This window comes from Aythya fuligula, chromosome 1, assembly GCF_009819795.1.
Source record: "Aythya fuligula isolate bAytFul2 chromosome 1, bAytFul2.pri, whole genome shotgun sequence".
In the NCBI taxonomy this organism is placed as follows: Eukaryota; Metazoa; Chordata; class Aves; order Anseriformes; family Anatidae; genus Aythya; species Aythya fuligula.
The window spans coordinates 144,276,462-144,291,288 of NC_045559.1; the positions used below are offsets into that span (position 1 = coordinate 144,276,462).

At 42.8% G+C, this 14,827-nt stretch overlaps 2 protein-coding genes across 2 annotated transcripts in view; one reads left to right on the forward strand and one right to left on the reverse strand.

The window, feature by feature from the left end:
• The window catches only part of CUL4A (cullin 4A), a 36,342-nt gene extending 33,569 nt beyond the window's left edge, over window positions 1–2,773 (reverse strand). The window contains exons 1-2 of the mRNA XM_032192729.1: window positions 2,542–2,773; window positions 2,190–2,305 (exon numbers count right to left, since the gene is read on the reverse strand). Of these exons, the coding sequence (XP_032048620.1) occupies window positions 2,190–2,305; window positions 2,542–2,722 (297 nt within the window). The 5' untranslated portion in view covers window positions 2,723–2,773. The remainder of the gene's footprint in view (window positions 1–2,189; window positions 2,306–2,541) is intronic.
• A 605-nt stretch (window positions 2,774–3,378) lies between these two features.
• Window positions 3,379–13,720, forward strand: PCID2 (PCI domain containing 2). The gene is made up of 14 exons (XM_032207335.1): window positions 3,379–3,470; window positions 4,296–4,385; window positions 5,005–5,078; window positions 5,799–5,864; window positions 6,391–6,432; window positions 6,917–6,971; window positions 8,323–8,426; window positions 9,195–9,270; window positions 9,392–9,533; window positions 9,932–10,032; window positions 11,643–11,716; window positions 11,888–12,013; window positions 12,236–12,359; window positions 13,346–13,720. Exons 1-14 carry the CDS (start codon window positions 3,435–3,437, stop codon window positions 13,433–13,435), a joined length of 1,200 nt encoding a protein of 399 aa, XP_032063226.1. The 5' UTR covers window positions 3,379–3,434; the 3' UTR covers window positions 13,436–13,720.
• Window positions 13,721–14,827: the final 1,107 nt, after the last annotated feature.

Below are 14,827 nucleotides of genomic sequence, written 5' to 3' on the forward strand. Positions count from 1 at the left end.
TGTTATTTTTTCTGAGACATAGCCCTTCCTATCCATCCATACAGATAAAAGTCTGGTCAAGGCTCCAATGTTATTTTTTTCCCCTTCACTGCAACAATATCTTTCTCTATGCCCTCAGGAAAGGCATTTCTGCCCCATTTTGTTTTATTTAGGATCTTGTTGCAAAGGGAATTTTCTTTCTCCATTATTTTTAATCACTCGCTGCTCACTTGGCAATTCTTTGCACTGCCCCACTTTCTCTATCCCATCAAATACCAGCTACTTCTATCAAAATCTGTGCAATCCACATCCAATCCCAGACATCATTTCTATTTTAGTAGCAAAAAATTGGCTGCCGCCCTCCCATTGCTCACTGGCTCTGCCAAGCACCTTCCTGCTTTAACCCCTGCTGGCCACAAACGCTTGGGAAGGAGCAGCCTTTGGACTTCCCACCAGGCCTTGTCACTGTTCACTTTTTCCTCAGCCACAGAGTCAAATTAAACAAATCAGAAAGTCCAAGAGCAGCCTGCCTACCTCACCGAGCCCCAGCAGGCTCTCACGATGCCAGAGATGCACAAAAAGCAGCCCCGACAGCAAAAACAACTGGTACAAATGCAGGAATTTTCCCCGGTGGATGGCTCCGTGCTCACCAACAGGCAGTTAAAACGATCTGTAAGTACAGATCAGGTTTCCAATAGATGCTGAACTTCATCTTTTATTCCTCTGGCAGAAGAAGGTGTATGCATGCATGGGCACACTCACAGCCACCACCCACTGTACAGAAATCTTGCTGATTTGCACCAGTGCCTTGCAGATTATTGGGCTGACCTTATAACGTGCAGTTTTTACAAACAAGCAGACAAACAGAAAAAGCAAAAAGTACAGCTCTGCCTCCACAGCTTATCTGAAATCTCTCTCATTCTCTTCTGCCAAAACTCAAGCCTGTACCCTGGCGATTTCATACCCACATTACTATAATCTCATTTCCGAGCCTCTGAAAACAAGTTAGGTAACATTCAAAGCATCTGTGGTTTTCTTTTTCTTTTTTTTTAAGCTGGGCATGAAAGAGCATGATTTTTCAAATGCTCATTTTAAAACCATGAAACATGTCATGTAATTCAAACTCTGCAAACCTGTAAATATTAATAGATGAGTATATCAGTCCAGTTATCTGTTTAAAGGCATTAAATCCTATTAAGTCAATATGCATTTACATAATGAGCCATTTTAGAACCATACATTATATACCTTAACTAATCACAGAGAGAAATCTAATCAGCTCCCAAAATTCAGCCTGATTTCTTGACCACAGACCCAACGTGGACTGCTGGTTTTGTCTCCCCTTAGAGTCTCTACTTTGCAGACAACGTTAAACTGATTTCTACCGAACATTAAGAAAATTTGGGGTGAGAATATTAACACCTTAAGTCCTGATCTGGCAGCAAGATCCACATTCGCAGACCAAACACCTGCACCCACAGAAAACTCGTAATTAACTTAAGCTGTGCTTAAGCAGAACTTACCACATCAGTAATTTTCATAATGACACGATCGTTGAAAAAAATTACTACTCCGGCTAACTATCTTTATTATTTTAAATGTATATGCATGAAGAACTAAGCCATAATTAATGGAGAAAGTAGAAAGGAAGAACAGGTTTGTGATTATTCCTTATTCGTCCATAGCCCCTCTCCAGTAGCCCTGATGTTTCAGCAGTACTTTTTCTGTATTTTCACTAAAAAAATGAGAACTTTGATTAATATGAAAATGTACAGTGATCTGAATGAAGGTAAACTGAGAGTTTGGTGTCTGCTCAGCCAAGACTCTCTCTTTCATTCTCCAAAGATGCTGAAGTCTGACTCTTGTTACAACAAATAGTTTAACATTTAATCACAGGAAAGTGAAGTTATGTAGAAAACGGGTTATAAATTCTTTATCTGCACAGCCTGGTGAAGCTAACACCCCATTTTCAGCACCGTGAAGGGGGTGCGGGATCGGAGAGGCTGAACGCCCAGCCCTGCCCAGCCACAGCTTTCCAAGCCTCCAAATTGCTTTTTCATGGGCCCAGATGCTGGTGGCTCTCTCCAAGGAGCCTTTGATACACAAAACTGCAAAAAAATTGAGTGCAAACAGCGCACGGGGAGCGCGGCGGGGACCATGCGGGTGACACCCAACCCCCCCCCATAAGAAAACCACCTCACGGGTGTTACCTGGTAGAGCTCCTCGAGGTTGTAGCGGATGGAAACGCTGCTCTGGATGGCCCCCACGGCGTCGTGAAGTTTCTGCCAGGTGTCCTGCGTGTAGTTATCGGGCAGCTTGGGCCTTTCTGCCGAGACACAGGGCGCGGGGCGCTGCCAGCGGGCGGGGGGGGGGGGGGGGCAGGGCCCTGCGGAGCCATCTTACCCCCACCCCCCCCCCGCTACCATCCCGGGGGTGCCAGGCGAGGCGGTGACACCGCGATAAGCGCCTGTCCCCCCTCATATCGCGATAAGGGGCATTGGGGAGCCCCCCCCACACACACGCGTTGTAAACAAGGGAGGGGAGCGGGCAGCTGGCACCCACCTCTGAAGTTCTTGATGACCAGTTTCTTGGACGGGGCGGTGGTGGCGGAGCCTCCTCCTCCACCTCCTCCCCCCCCTCCCCGGCTGCTGCCGCTGCTGCTGGCGGCGGGGAGCTTGGTGAGCCCGTTGGTGTGCCCCACCAGCGCCGACAAGTGCGGCTTCTTCTGCGCCTCGTCCGCCATCTCCGCCCCGGGCGCCGTGTCCGGCCGGGGCAAGGCGCTGGGCTGGGCTGGGACGCCTGGACCCGCCTCCTCCTCCTCCTCCTGCTTCTTCTCCTCCTCCTCCTCCTCCTCCACCCGCCCCCACAGCCCCAGCGGTCACCGGCAAGCGCCCGCCTCCCCCCCGCGGCGCCCCGGCCGCCGTCTCGCCGCCTCCCCGGCCGCTGGGCGGTGCGGGCAGGGGCAGCCCCGCGCACAAAATGGCTCCCGGGCGCTCCCCGCCATGGCAGCACCCCCTTTATGGGGGTGAAGGGGAGGCCGGGGAGCTGGGGGGGGGTGGTTTAGGAGCGGTGCTTTCGGGCGCTGTGTGTTCAATAAGAGGGGGCGGGGGGTGAAGCCACCGGAGGCGCCTCACAGCCGAGCGGCGGAGCCACCCTCCCCGCGCCCCTCCGCCCCGCCTACTGACGCGCCGCACGCCCCGCCGCACGTGGTCCCCGCCAGGCCCCGCCCCCCGCGCGTCCCCCTTGGCTGCCGGCGCGAGGCCACGCCCCCCGCGCGCCGCCGGGGGCGGGAAAAGAGGCGCGGCAGGAGACCACGTGACCCGGCGGGGCGGAGGGGGCGGCTCTGGCTCCGCTGGGCGCCGGGAGCCGCGCAGGAAGTGACGTAGCGATTGCCGGAAGTGCCGCGCTGGGCGGCGCCATGATGGCGGGCGGGCGGTGAGGAGGGCGGCTGCGGCATGGCGCACATCACCATCAACCAGTACCTGCAGCAGGTGGGGCCGCCGCCGCTCCTTCCCTCACGGGCTGCCTCTCCGCGGGGCTCCCGGAGATCTCTGTCACAGCCGGGAGCGGTTTCGGGGGGTGGCCTTCTAGGGGGTGCTTCTCGAGGGCTCCCCTCCCTCCCTCCCGGGGCCTCGTCTGCTCTGTCTGTAAGCCCTGGGAGGCGAAGGGCTCTGCTTCGCGTGTGGGAACTCCGTGCCAAGCGAAAGAGACCGCAGGCTATAAAGGAGCCGCGAAAACAGCACAAGATGGGAAATATAAAGCCAGCTGCTTCAGTTCTTTCAGAGATACCTTTTTTTTTTTTTTGAGCAAAGGAAAGTTGATTTTGATTTTTTCTGCTTTTTCATGTTAAATGCTAAGTCTGTATTAAATCCGTGTGCAAATCCTGTTTTTTTATATAAAAATTCCCCCTGCTGTATCACAAGCAGTAGTCCCCAGGGATGGCTCACGCCTTCGTGCACATGTTCAGTGCCCATAAGTCTAACTGGAACTCTAAAAAGCTTCCATAAAGCTTCTTCACAGCTGCTCCTGTACGGTACTAAACCCATATAAGTTGTGTTGAGGTTCTCTGGTTTGCTGGTATTGTACAAATGAGGTTAAAAACAGAATACCGTTCACACCATTCTCTCCCCAGATCTCTTTCTTTAAAACAGGTGGGTTGAGAATGCATTGAATTATTCAGTTTTAAACCTTTAAAACTCATATTTGAAAAGGTATTGAGGTGGACGCTGTTTACAAGCAGGTGGCTTATGTAGTGTAGTAAATGTATTGTATGGCTGCAGCTGGATTTTATCATGTGATGTGCTTTCCTTGGGCAGGTACAAGAAGCTATTGACAGCAGAGATGGACAATTTTGTGCAGAATTGGTATCGTTTAAACACCCTCATGTCGCAAACCCAAGGCTTCAGGTAAGAACCTGTTACACTGCAGGAATCGCTTCTTGACATTCCTTTTGTTTGGCTTTCAGTTTTCCTAGCTCCCTGTATGCCTTCCTGCCCACTGGGGATAAACCTCAGGAATCTGTTTCATAGCCCAATGCGGGATCCCCTTGTAGATTAGTTCCCCTTTCTTTTTACAAGCATATATTATATTTCCATTTTTATTCTGGGCGGTTTTATGTGTTCCACTTGGAATTTTCTGGATTTTTGTTTGGAATTTTTGGAATTAGTTTTCTGAATAGAGTCCTGAAGGTCTGCTACGGCCAGGTCTACATCAGTTAGTAAAATCAGAGGTGTGGCAGAATGGAAGCGAATATAAAAAGCAAAACAGTGGGTAGTAAGGGTCTGGTGCTTGTGCTACGTGTATTGCTGGTGTTTTTATTTAAGACTGTTTCTATTCTGGTTGTGTAGGCAGAATGCACGCTGTAGCAATTCATTGCACTGTGTTTGATTATTAATATAATTAAGGTTCTGATGGATTGCAAAGACACGTATGCATAAGACTGCCACGATGAAATATCCATTGCACTAGAAATAGAACATCATACAGGTGTTTCCTTTGTGATTCGTTGATTTATTCTGTCCTTAGCTTCCATCTCCAGAGGAGAAGTGTCAACAAGTGTTGGAACCACCGTATGATGAAATGTTTGCAGCCCACTTAAGGTAAAGATAGACCAGGAATAGGCAAGTCGGTTGTGAGGCATCCAGCAGGGATGGGGAAGCATGAAGTGTACTTAGCTATTTTTTAAGGGCTTACATCTAAAGGCTTGGTATTTAGGACTGCAGGAAATAAAGGCCTTCCTTTTCTTTTCCACGTGAAGTTTTCTTTATGTACCTGACAGTCACCTCTATACGGTCATTGGCACAGCTTTGGCATTGGTGCTTCTTGTTTCCTTTGCTCCGCTTTTACTAGCTACACGAAAATTTAGAGTGAAGTAAATAGGGGAAATAAACTTTTAAAAAAAGGTAAACTGGGTCATAAAAGTACTCCTAAGTCAGCTTGAATGCCTAAGTAATTTTGTGAGGTTTTTAATAAAAAGAAATTCTATGTTGTATTAACATTGTCTTTAGTTCACTTTCAAAAGTCCTGGAAATATTTAACTATGCTAGTCTTGGTGAGACTTTCAATAAGAATTAGCATGTTACAGTTCTTTCTGTACGTACTGCAGAAACAAATCCCTGTTCTTGGATCAGTTTTCTGCAGCTATCAAACTCGGTGCTGTGTTGAAATACCTAGCTGTTTTCTTAGGAACTTTTCTAATCATACTACTGTATCTCCTTTAATTAAACTGTAAAGCCTGTACCTGCTAAAAGGTACAACAACAACAACAATTGTCTTATGTATGTATTTTTGGATGTGCTAATGCTCCTTTTCTTTGACAGATGTACTTACGCCGTTGGAAACCATGACTTTATAGAAGCATACAAGTGCCAAACAGTTATCGTTCAATATCCTTTTCATCAGTGTTGTATATTTTTTTCAGATTAGCTGTTTTCTTGTACAGTAAGTTATCTGTGTCCCTTTTAGAATGTAGTCTGCTTCCAAATATGCTTCAGGTATTTAGATCCTTAAGCAAGGAAATCCAGGCAGGCTTTTCTCTTTCGAATTTTCTGTGGGACTGTGAAAGAATGTGCCTCTTGCCTGTAAAATAGAAAATTATTTTCTCACAGAGAATAGGAGAACCTCAAATCATTAATACACGTCCCAGTTTGCACCTGGCTAGAGGGAAGATACTGATAAAGAAAGCTGCTGTCTTATCTCTAAGTGACCAATGTTTTTCATTGCTACTGCAGCACCAAGAGCATGTGGCTGTGCTCACATTCTTCCCTAGTGTCTTTTCACCCTTATTATCTCCTTGCTGCTTTGTTTGCTTCTGCCCTTTCATATAGCACGTAGTATGTGGTGTGACAACAATTCTGTGTTTTAGATCTGTGCTTCATTTCGTAGTGTTTTAAATTCTTCTTAATGCAATACATCTTTCCTGCGAGCATTTCAGGCACATAAAGAAGAAAACTGGTAAGTGTATCACAGAGACTTGTTGCAAAACTAGACTCTCATCTTTCACTAGTATAATAGAGTAATCAAACTAAAATTATGCCTACTGTTTTTATTTACCCCAGCGATACTGAGATGCAGCCTGATTGTTTTTGCTGCCTGAGTTTTTAGGCCCAAAAGTGTGAGAACTAAACATCTAAGCTTAAGTATTTAGGATATCAATAAGCAAACGTGAAGAATTTATTCAAAGTGAGATTTTCTTTAAAGCCATTAGCTGCCTTTTATTTCACTGTGTTCTGGAATTAATTCTTCTGTTAGTGTAGGACTTGGAAATGCTGAGCTCTTGAAGACTTTTTCTTTTTTAAAAAAATGCATTCTTCTGTACTTAAAGATTCATGTATATTCTTCTAGCTTTATGACTAAGTAGCAAGAAAAAAAACGATTTCTAATGTCTTTTTACTGCATCATTTGCATTTACTAAGCACGCTGTGCCTTACTTTTCCAGGGCCTTGCCTATTATGTATGCTGTAGCCCTTGATCTTCGAATTTTTGCTAATAATGTAAGTAGAACAGATTAACAACCTCATTATTTTTTTATCTGTTATGAGTTTCTGTGGTGGAAATATTTTTACTTGATTCCATAGCCTAATTTTGCTCATTAGTGTCTAATTTGTTGTTCAAGGTTTTGTTAATACACTAAATTTATCCCATCCTATTATAAAACTAGGTTGCTGAGTCTGCCTGACTCTCGTTTGCAGCTTTAACTGGAGGGGTTCTGGGCACCTGCACGCAACTCACAGCTTAGAGCATATAAAATGATTAAGCACTTGTCTTTAGAGAATAGCATGATGGTATAACTCGTGGTTTCTGTGTGTTATCCTTGGGGTTTTTGCCTTTCTAAGGGTGGAGATGCACAAGGCAACGAAGCTAATCTAAGCACTCACTGCATCTTGTGAGGGAAACTTTTCCCTCGTTTCCCTCTTCCCTCTGTGTGTGTTGCTTTTGATGCTCATTGGAGCCCTTGCTGAGTCCGTACAACGGCTGGCAACCAAAAAAAAAAAATAAAAGGGAAAGTGGGCTTAGTTTTGAATGTTATCTTTTAGCCTTAGTGTATTCAAAACGTGGGTACAAAGACTTGTGCAGCAGAGGATGTATTTGCATTTCTTGTCCCTACATTTCAGCTAACGAGAATGCAAGTGTTAGAGTAAAGCTTTCTAGAAGGCACATAGCAACAATCCACTCACTGCTTTTTCCCAATCTTTGTTGTTTTAATTCCTTATTTGTTACTGTATGGTTCTTTCCCACTTCACATGAACAGTGCTGCCAACTGTTATCATGACTCTGTAGCATGTGTGTCCCTTTCTCTTGAAAATCTCAGGTCGCAGCAGTGTGAATTACTACTAGAAAATGTTGAATGTAGGTTAGAAATAAAATCTGGTCCTTCTGGTTGTAAAGAGAAGCTTGATTATAATTTTTAAAACTCAGATTTAATAACCGGGGAAATATTTTTATTTGCTCTTGTTTATAAGACGTCTCTTTTTTGCTTGATTTTTGGGCTTTAAAACTTGAGCTGGAGTGTTAATGCTCCAGTTCAGCTGTAAGATGGTCCTTCTGAGAGCTGCATTAAGCTTCTTGGTGCTGAAGGTAAAAGTGAACAGTGCTGTTTTCAAAGTCCTGACCCTGCTGCTCTGCATTGAATCTGGTACAGGGTGTTTAGGAACCTCTCCAAGTGTGGGGTTGTGTTTTTTTGAGTACTTCTGTTCTGTCAGCTTGACTACTATCAAGATTTAGGGGTTGGTAAAAGGTAATATCTGTTGTTATAATGCCTTATAAAATGCTGTATTAAGGAACCAAGCTGTTTATGGTCCAGTGAACCAGAGTTATGCGTTGTTTCTTGCTGTGTAACGTTAGGCAGACCAACAGCTCATGAAGAAAGGGAAAAGCAAAGTCGGCGACATGTTGGAAAAAGCAGCAGAACTGCTGATGAGCTGCTTCCGAGTCTGTGCCAGTGACACGTAAGTGAAAGATGCTCCATACAACTTGGACTGCTAAATTGTTAAGAGCTTAATGAACTTTACGTAAGTTTTCTCCACTTACTAAGTTACTTACATGTTTGGGTAAGAATGAACACTTCTGAGGCTTGTTTCCTCTCATTTCTGGTCTGTTCTCTCTTGACTGTTACCTACAGCTGGAGAGGCCTCCCTCAGCTTTAAGCTTCCTAGCAGATGTTATTGGGAGGGACTGACTGTGTCCCTGGCTCTCAGGGAAGGCGCTTAACCCTTCTGTGCTCTCTTGAAGTTTGCTTCAATGCAATTAGAGTGGAAGAGGTGACTTTGGTTTCCAGTCTTAGCAATTTAGCGCTTTCCAGGTGGAAAAATGCTTTTTTTTTTTTTTTTTTTTTTTTTTTTTTTTTTTAACCCCTCACCCATCTTTCACCTTGAATATTATAAGCAACTGCTGTCCTAGTGTGTGTGTTACCCGCAGATGGGGGGGAGGATTCTGCTGCAGATGAATAACATTCTACATGACATCTCGTTATGTTGGGAAGAAATGCAGCAGAGTTGTTTGAAAGTTAAGATTGGAGCACATTCTGTTTTGACAGTACTGGTGTGGTTTAAGACAAACAGTTTGGCCTTGGTATTTATGTTCAGACACTCATTTTTATCCTAAAAAAAAAATAATCCGTGAAATATCTAGAGATGGAATTAACCATAAAAACAAAGTCACTATTTCCTTACAATGTTCAGCACTAGCAGCTTGTTTTTTTTCTATTCTCATGACAGTCGAGCAGGCATTGAAGATTCCAAAAAGTGGGGAATGTTGTTCCTCGTGAATCAGCTGTTCAAAATTTATTTTAAGGTAGGGTTCAAGTCTTACAAGCTATTTTGTGAGTCAAATTCACCCTTTTTTTTTTTTTTTTTACATGATGTTGCATATCTACCATTTCTGAGTACAACACAACTTTATTTTTTTTTAACAGATCAACAAGCTCCATCTATGTAAACCCTTGATTAGAGCAATTGACAGCTCAAACCTGAAGGACGAATACAGTATGGCACAGCGAGTTACATACAGATACTACGTCGGACGCAAAGCCATGTTTGACAGTGACTTTAAGCAAGGTACTGTGTGGCGGTAAGACAGATTTAAGCTGTTGCAGCTTGGTGTGAGCTCTGGCTTATGGTGTGTGTGGCTCAAAACGTGTGCAGAAGGTGCAGTTCTGTTTGTGTTGATGACAGAAAAGTCGTGCTGTTACTAATAATATGAGTGAATTGAGCAGAAAATTCCAATATTGCTTGTAGCTGTTACATCAGACATGCAGGTACTGACAAATTTTATTTTCCTTTCTGAAACAAGACTACTTTTCTCGTAATACCTTGTCTTTTTTTTTTTTTTTAATATAATTTCAAATATGGCCTCGAGCTAGAAATGGGCATTGAGCACAGAATTTGGAGTACAGATTTAATCAATTTTTGTTGTTGACTCTTGTAACTAGCACTGCTTTTATTTGTGCCTGCAGCTGAAGAGTACCTGTCCTTTGCCTTTGAGCACTGTCACCGCTCAAGCCAGAAGAACAAAAGAATGATTTTGATCTACCTGCTGCCAGTGAAAATGTTGTTGGTGAGTAAATGCTGCTCTTCCAAATCACTTTTTGTGAGGCAAAAAAGGAAACTGAAACTCAGTATGGCTTTTCTGTTTTTTTTTTTTGTTTGTTTGTTTGTTTTGTTTTGTTTTTCCCCCTCTCCCCCATAAACACCAGTATATGTAAACTCTGTTATAGAGCTTCTGTGTTAACCCATTTGAGGCATATCAAGAGCCACATAGCGTTTGGGTTTTGAGGAAATCAGTGAAGACTGGTTCCCTGCTCACTTCATCTTTTTGTTAAAAGAATTAAGTGCATCTCTGCTTCTTGTTCATGGCCTTCCCCATTTCCATGCCTTTTCCCATTCTGGTGTAACTGAGGGGACAAGAACAAGATTTTACAATGTTTCCTGTTCCTGGCCCTATTACCAGAGTTCCTCACAGAGAATATTGTTGGTTTTTTTTTATCATCCACTTCAGAGAGCTCCCATCTTCCACCCTTGTCCCAGCCTGTCCATGACCATTCTCCTTTTTTCCCCTTTGTGCTCCCTTCTCCATCCCTTGCAGCCTCAATTCATTTCCTTTGCAGCTGTCTCCTGATGGAGGAAATTTCCCATGTGTACGGGAGACGCATAGTGGCTATCAGAATTGGCTTCTGCTCTTGTTTGTTGTCTGTCTGAGTGGTTATTTTCAGATCAGTCAATGGTAAGGTTGATAAAGCCACCAGCCTTCCCTAAGCTGCTGGGTCCTGTGGGGCCTGAGATAACTGCAGCTTTTCTGTAGCAGCTCTAGCGTTCAAGAGGCACTAAGGAATCTGGATAAAGGTCATTGTTTTTACAGTTGCTTTTTAAAGTCACATTCCAAACATTAACACTAACCTTAAAACTCTACTAAAATAGCTTGGGCGGTGGTGTTTTTTTAACCTTATTTTTGTTCCTAGCAGCTCTCAGTAAACAGGCAGCAGGGTTCTGCTGTCAGTTAATCCTCCAGCCAGGAGAGGAGTTACCAACAACAGAGCAGGACGGTAACTAAATTTAAAGGCTGACCAAGTCAGCGTGCCATCTGATCTCCACTGTGCAAGGAGGGGAAAAAAACAAACCAAAGTTAATTTTTGATAGCCCACCTGGTTCAGTCTTACCTGATGTAACAAGGAGAATTTTGTTTCTTTAAATTTAAAATGTCTTCTCCCTCTCTCTGACATTTGAATGTCCATATGGAGGTGTGGTGAAGAAAAAATCTGGTACAGGCTGAGGTGGCACTTGACAGCACTGAAGCACTGCCTGTATTATTAGGAATGCTTGGGATTCCCACAGTTACTTTGTTTGAAGATGAGATCATACAACTGTAACATAAAATGTGGAGCTGCCTAAGCCTCGTGTTACAGGATCTTGATTTCACAAGTTTGGTAACTGTTCTGCAACACTTGGAAATATTAAGAGACTCCCGAAACCGTGATAAAGAGTTATTGTGAGTTGAGTTGCAGGAAGTTTGGCAGCGCGGGGGGTTGTCCTACAAATACTTCTACTTAATTCTTGTTCTGCAGGGAAAAAAATAGTAGTTAAACACGTGCCTGTTTCTCTGACAAATATTTTTTATAGTTTATGTTGAAAATGCGCTTGACTTTATTGTGGAAAACATTTATTTTTCAGGGCCATATGCCAACGGTTCAGCTCTTAAAAAAGTACGACCTTATGCAGTTTGCTGAAGTAACTAAGGCTGTGAGGTACGGTGGTTATTTTGCTGCGTTGTGCATTAGTTCAGGAAGCCTTAACTAAAAGGCATTTGTTTGGGATAACTAAGGAAAGAAGGGGAAGGATATTCTTACCAAGTCCTGCAGCTTCTTTTCTTGATAGGGCGAGACCTTCTCACATATTCATTTCTTCCATTCTTCTAGTGAAGGCAATCTTCTCCTACTGAACGACGCTCTGACAAAGCATGAGACCTTCTTCATTCGATGTGGAATCTTTCTTATCCTGGAGAAGCTGAAAATCATCACGTACAGAAATCTCTTCAAGAAAGTGTAAGCATAACAAAAAAAATTGCTTGTTTTGCAAAAGTGGATATAATACGGTTTTACCTCAGACTGAGATAGAGATGTATATGTTCCTTAGCTCTCTGTAGGAGGGCAGAATTCCTGTTGAAGTGAATCTATAATAGAAAGGCCATTTTACTAAGAACCAGAATTTCTAAGTGATTGTTTCCCAATAACAGATTTTCTGTTTTTTTTTTTTTTTTCTTTCAGATATTTACTCCTCAAAACACATCAACTATCGCTAGATGCCTTTCTGATTGCCCTGAAATTCATGCAAGTAGATGATGTTGACATTGATGAAGTCCAGTGCATTTTAGCTAACCTTATTTACATGGTATGTGCTGCTCATGTATTGTTTTGTCCTTCCAGACTCCAGGCAGTAAAAATTATTAGGCAGAGAGTGAAAGTTTGTTAGTAATATATATCAGTAATCCTAGCTTGTGTATAAAAGTTGATTAACATGTGCCCAAATGGCAAATGTTTTAATTTGCCCAGGGGAATTCCTCTAGTTCCTGCCTCTTTTGCAGGAACCACTTAAAATTGCACTTGAATTCTGCGTTACAGATCCAGTACTGACTTTTCTATGAAGAATAAATATTCATTTCAAAATGGAAAAAATTCTAACTGGGACCAGAAAGGGGTTTGTTCTCCTGCATTCGAAGTAGGAGACTTTTGATGTTCTAACATCAGAAAAAATAAAAACATGTTTCTTGGTTTCACATTTGTCTAAATGGGTCTTATCTACTCATGAATAGATATGGGCTTGCAATCCATAGATTTCTAATCTGTTAAAAGTTTTGGAGCAGCATTACAGTGTCAGCAAGAAAACGAGCTGCTTCTCTGTTTCTGAAACATTATTTGGTGTCCTCTCAGAGTAGCAAAGAGTGGGATTAGGTGACTGGCAGATTTCTCTTTGTGCTATAACCCTACATGTCTAAAAAGGAAGAATTATGGATTTTCGTTTTTTAAATTTGGAATAGTGATTGATCAAAATCCTAATTTTAAAGTGAGCAAGAATAAATTTAGAAACACTTCTCCAGAGCTCTTCAGGGAAATGTAAGCAAACCAGGAGGGGGCCCTGGCAACAGGCAGTCCGACAGCAGCGTTAGTATGCAAACATGGTTATGGTTCCAGCTTGCTGCTTGCTGCGTGAGGTGACCCACTTACATAAATCGGATCCTTCCGGACACTCAGTACAGCAATGCAGTGGTGATTGAGTACGTGCACGTAGCTTTGTTTGATTTAGCCTGATGACAGGTGAGGTATAGGCGTTGTGTTACCAGCTGCCAGCACTAACAGTGTGTTTCTTTCTCCTGCCAGGGTCATATTAAAGGCTATATATCCCACCAGCATCAAAAACTTGTTGTCAGTAAGCAGAACCCATTTCCTGCGCTGTCAACGGTGTGTTGAGTGTTGCATCTTAGCCGTGCAAGTACTTTTCAGATACACGGCTCGCCCAGCGGAGCTGCTCCTAATCAGCCAGGGAACATTGTAAATGACCTGGGTCGTGTCCAGGACTGGAATACCAGGAACTGTTTGTGGCTCCTTTCCCAGAATGACCAAGGCTGCCAGTGTAACAAAGTGCATTGGAATGAAATACTCACTTTTCAGTGATAGTTTATGCAGGCTTTCTAGAGCATTCGAAGTATCTCGTGAAGAAATAAAAGCAAAGCATTCCAAACTCCTTCCAAAGTACTTAAAAGCTGTTATGAAGTACTGTGTGTTACTATCTCAGCATTTATCTTCCGGAAAAGAAAAGTATCATCCTTTGGTACATATACTAATCCAACTTTCAGGGTGGAAATAACGTTTTCTTTTATGGTCTCCACTTTCTAAAACTCTTTGATAATCTCGGTGGTCTCAAATATGCTTTTCAAGCCTTCTCTAAAAACTAGAGAAGTTGTGCTTGATACCGAAAGCTTTGCAGTTTCAGTGATACTTACAAGTTCAAGTAAATGTGGTTTGTTTTTTGTTGGTTTTTTTTTTGGTCTGTAGTTGCTCAGATATGTTTTTGTTTTTAATTCCTTTAATGTTTTGATTAAATTTTGTTATGATGAACAAAAAAGCATATCTAAGTAATTTATCCATACACTGTTTTATTCTGTTTCTGGGGAAAAGACTGCCACTGGGTCCATTGTTTTACATGTTCCTTGTGTGTGTGTTCTGTGTTTTTTTTTTTTTTGGGGGGTGGGGAGGAGGAAGAGTACAACATAGCTTTGTGTGTTGTGATGGGATTTTTTTTAATAAAGAAAATAAAACATTTTTCCCCCTCTTTGGGAGTCTAGTTTTTATTTTACCCAGTTACTGAATTATGATTTATGATTAAAAACACAGCTGCCATGGATGAGGGAGAAGAACTTTTTGATGTTATGAGAGAGTCAAGTCCTGTATCAACACTTAAAGGCTTGGAGTGTTCTTGGTCTTCGTAAGTTTTACTTGTATAGATGCTGAAATAAGAATATGGGTTTACTGATCCACGTTTCAAGGGAATAAGAATTAAAAAGACTCATTTCCTTCTAGTAACATTTAAAAGCCCAGAAAAGCATCAATACTTTTTGAGTTTTAGAACGAACAGTTCTAGGAAATTTAGAGTTCAGTCAATTTATTAGTAAAACACCTACAGTTAATGTGCCATGGCTTTCACAGTGTTGTGTGTCAACAGAGGAAGGAAGGACAAAGGGACTTCTCCACGTGAATTGGAGTTAAATTGGTATCATCGTTGCAACTTCCAGTGCTGCAAGTGGTGATAGAGTCAAATGTGTCTACTGGCTGCCTCCAAAGGTGGTCGGTAGGGGTTTGGTT

Excerpts from the sequence above, each read along its gene's own strand:
- PCID2 (XM_032207335.1), top strand. The coding sequence starts at position 3,435 with ATGGCGCACATCACCATCAACCAGTACCTGCAGCAG. Across the intron at positions 6,972-8,322 it reads TTCGAATTTTTGCTAATAAT|GCAGACCAACAGCTCATGAA; the intron begins GTAAGTAGAACA and ends GTGTAACGTTAG. Across the intron at positions 10,033-11,642 it reads TGCCAGTGAAAATGTTGTTG|GGCCATATGCCAACGGTTCA; the intron begins GTGAGTAAATGC and ends TTTATTTTTCAG.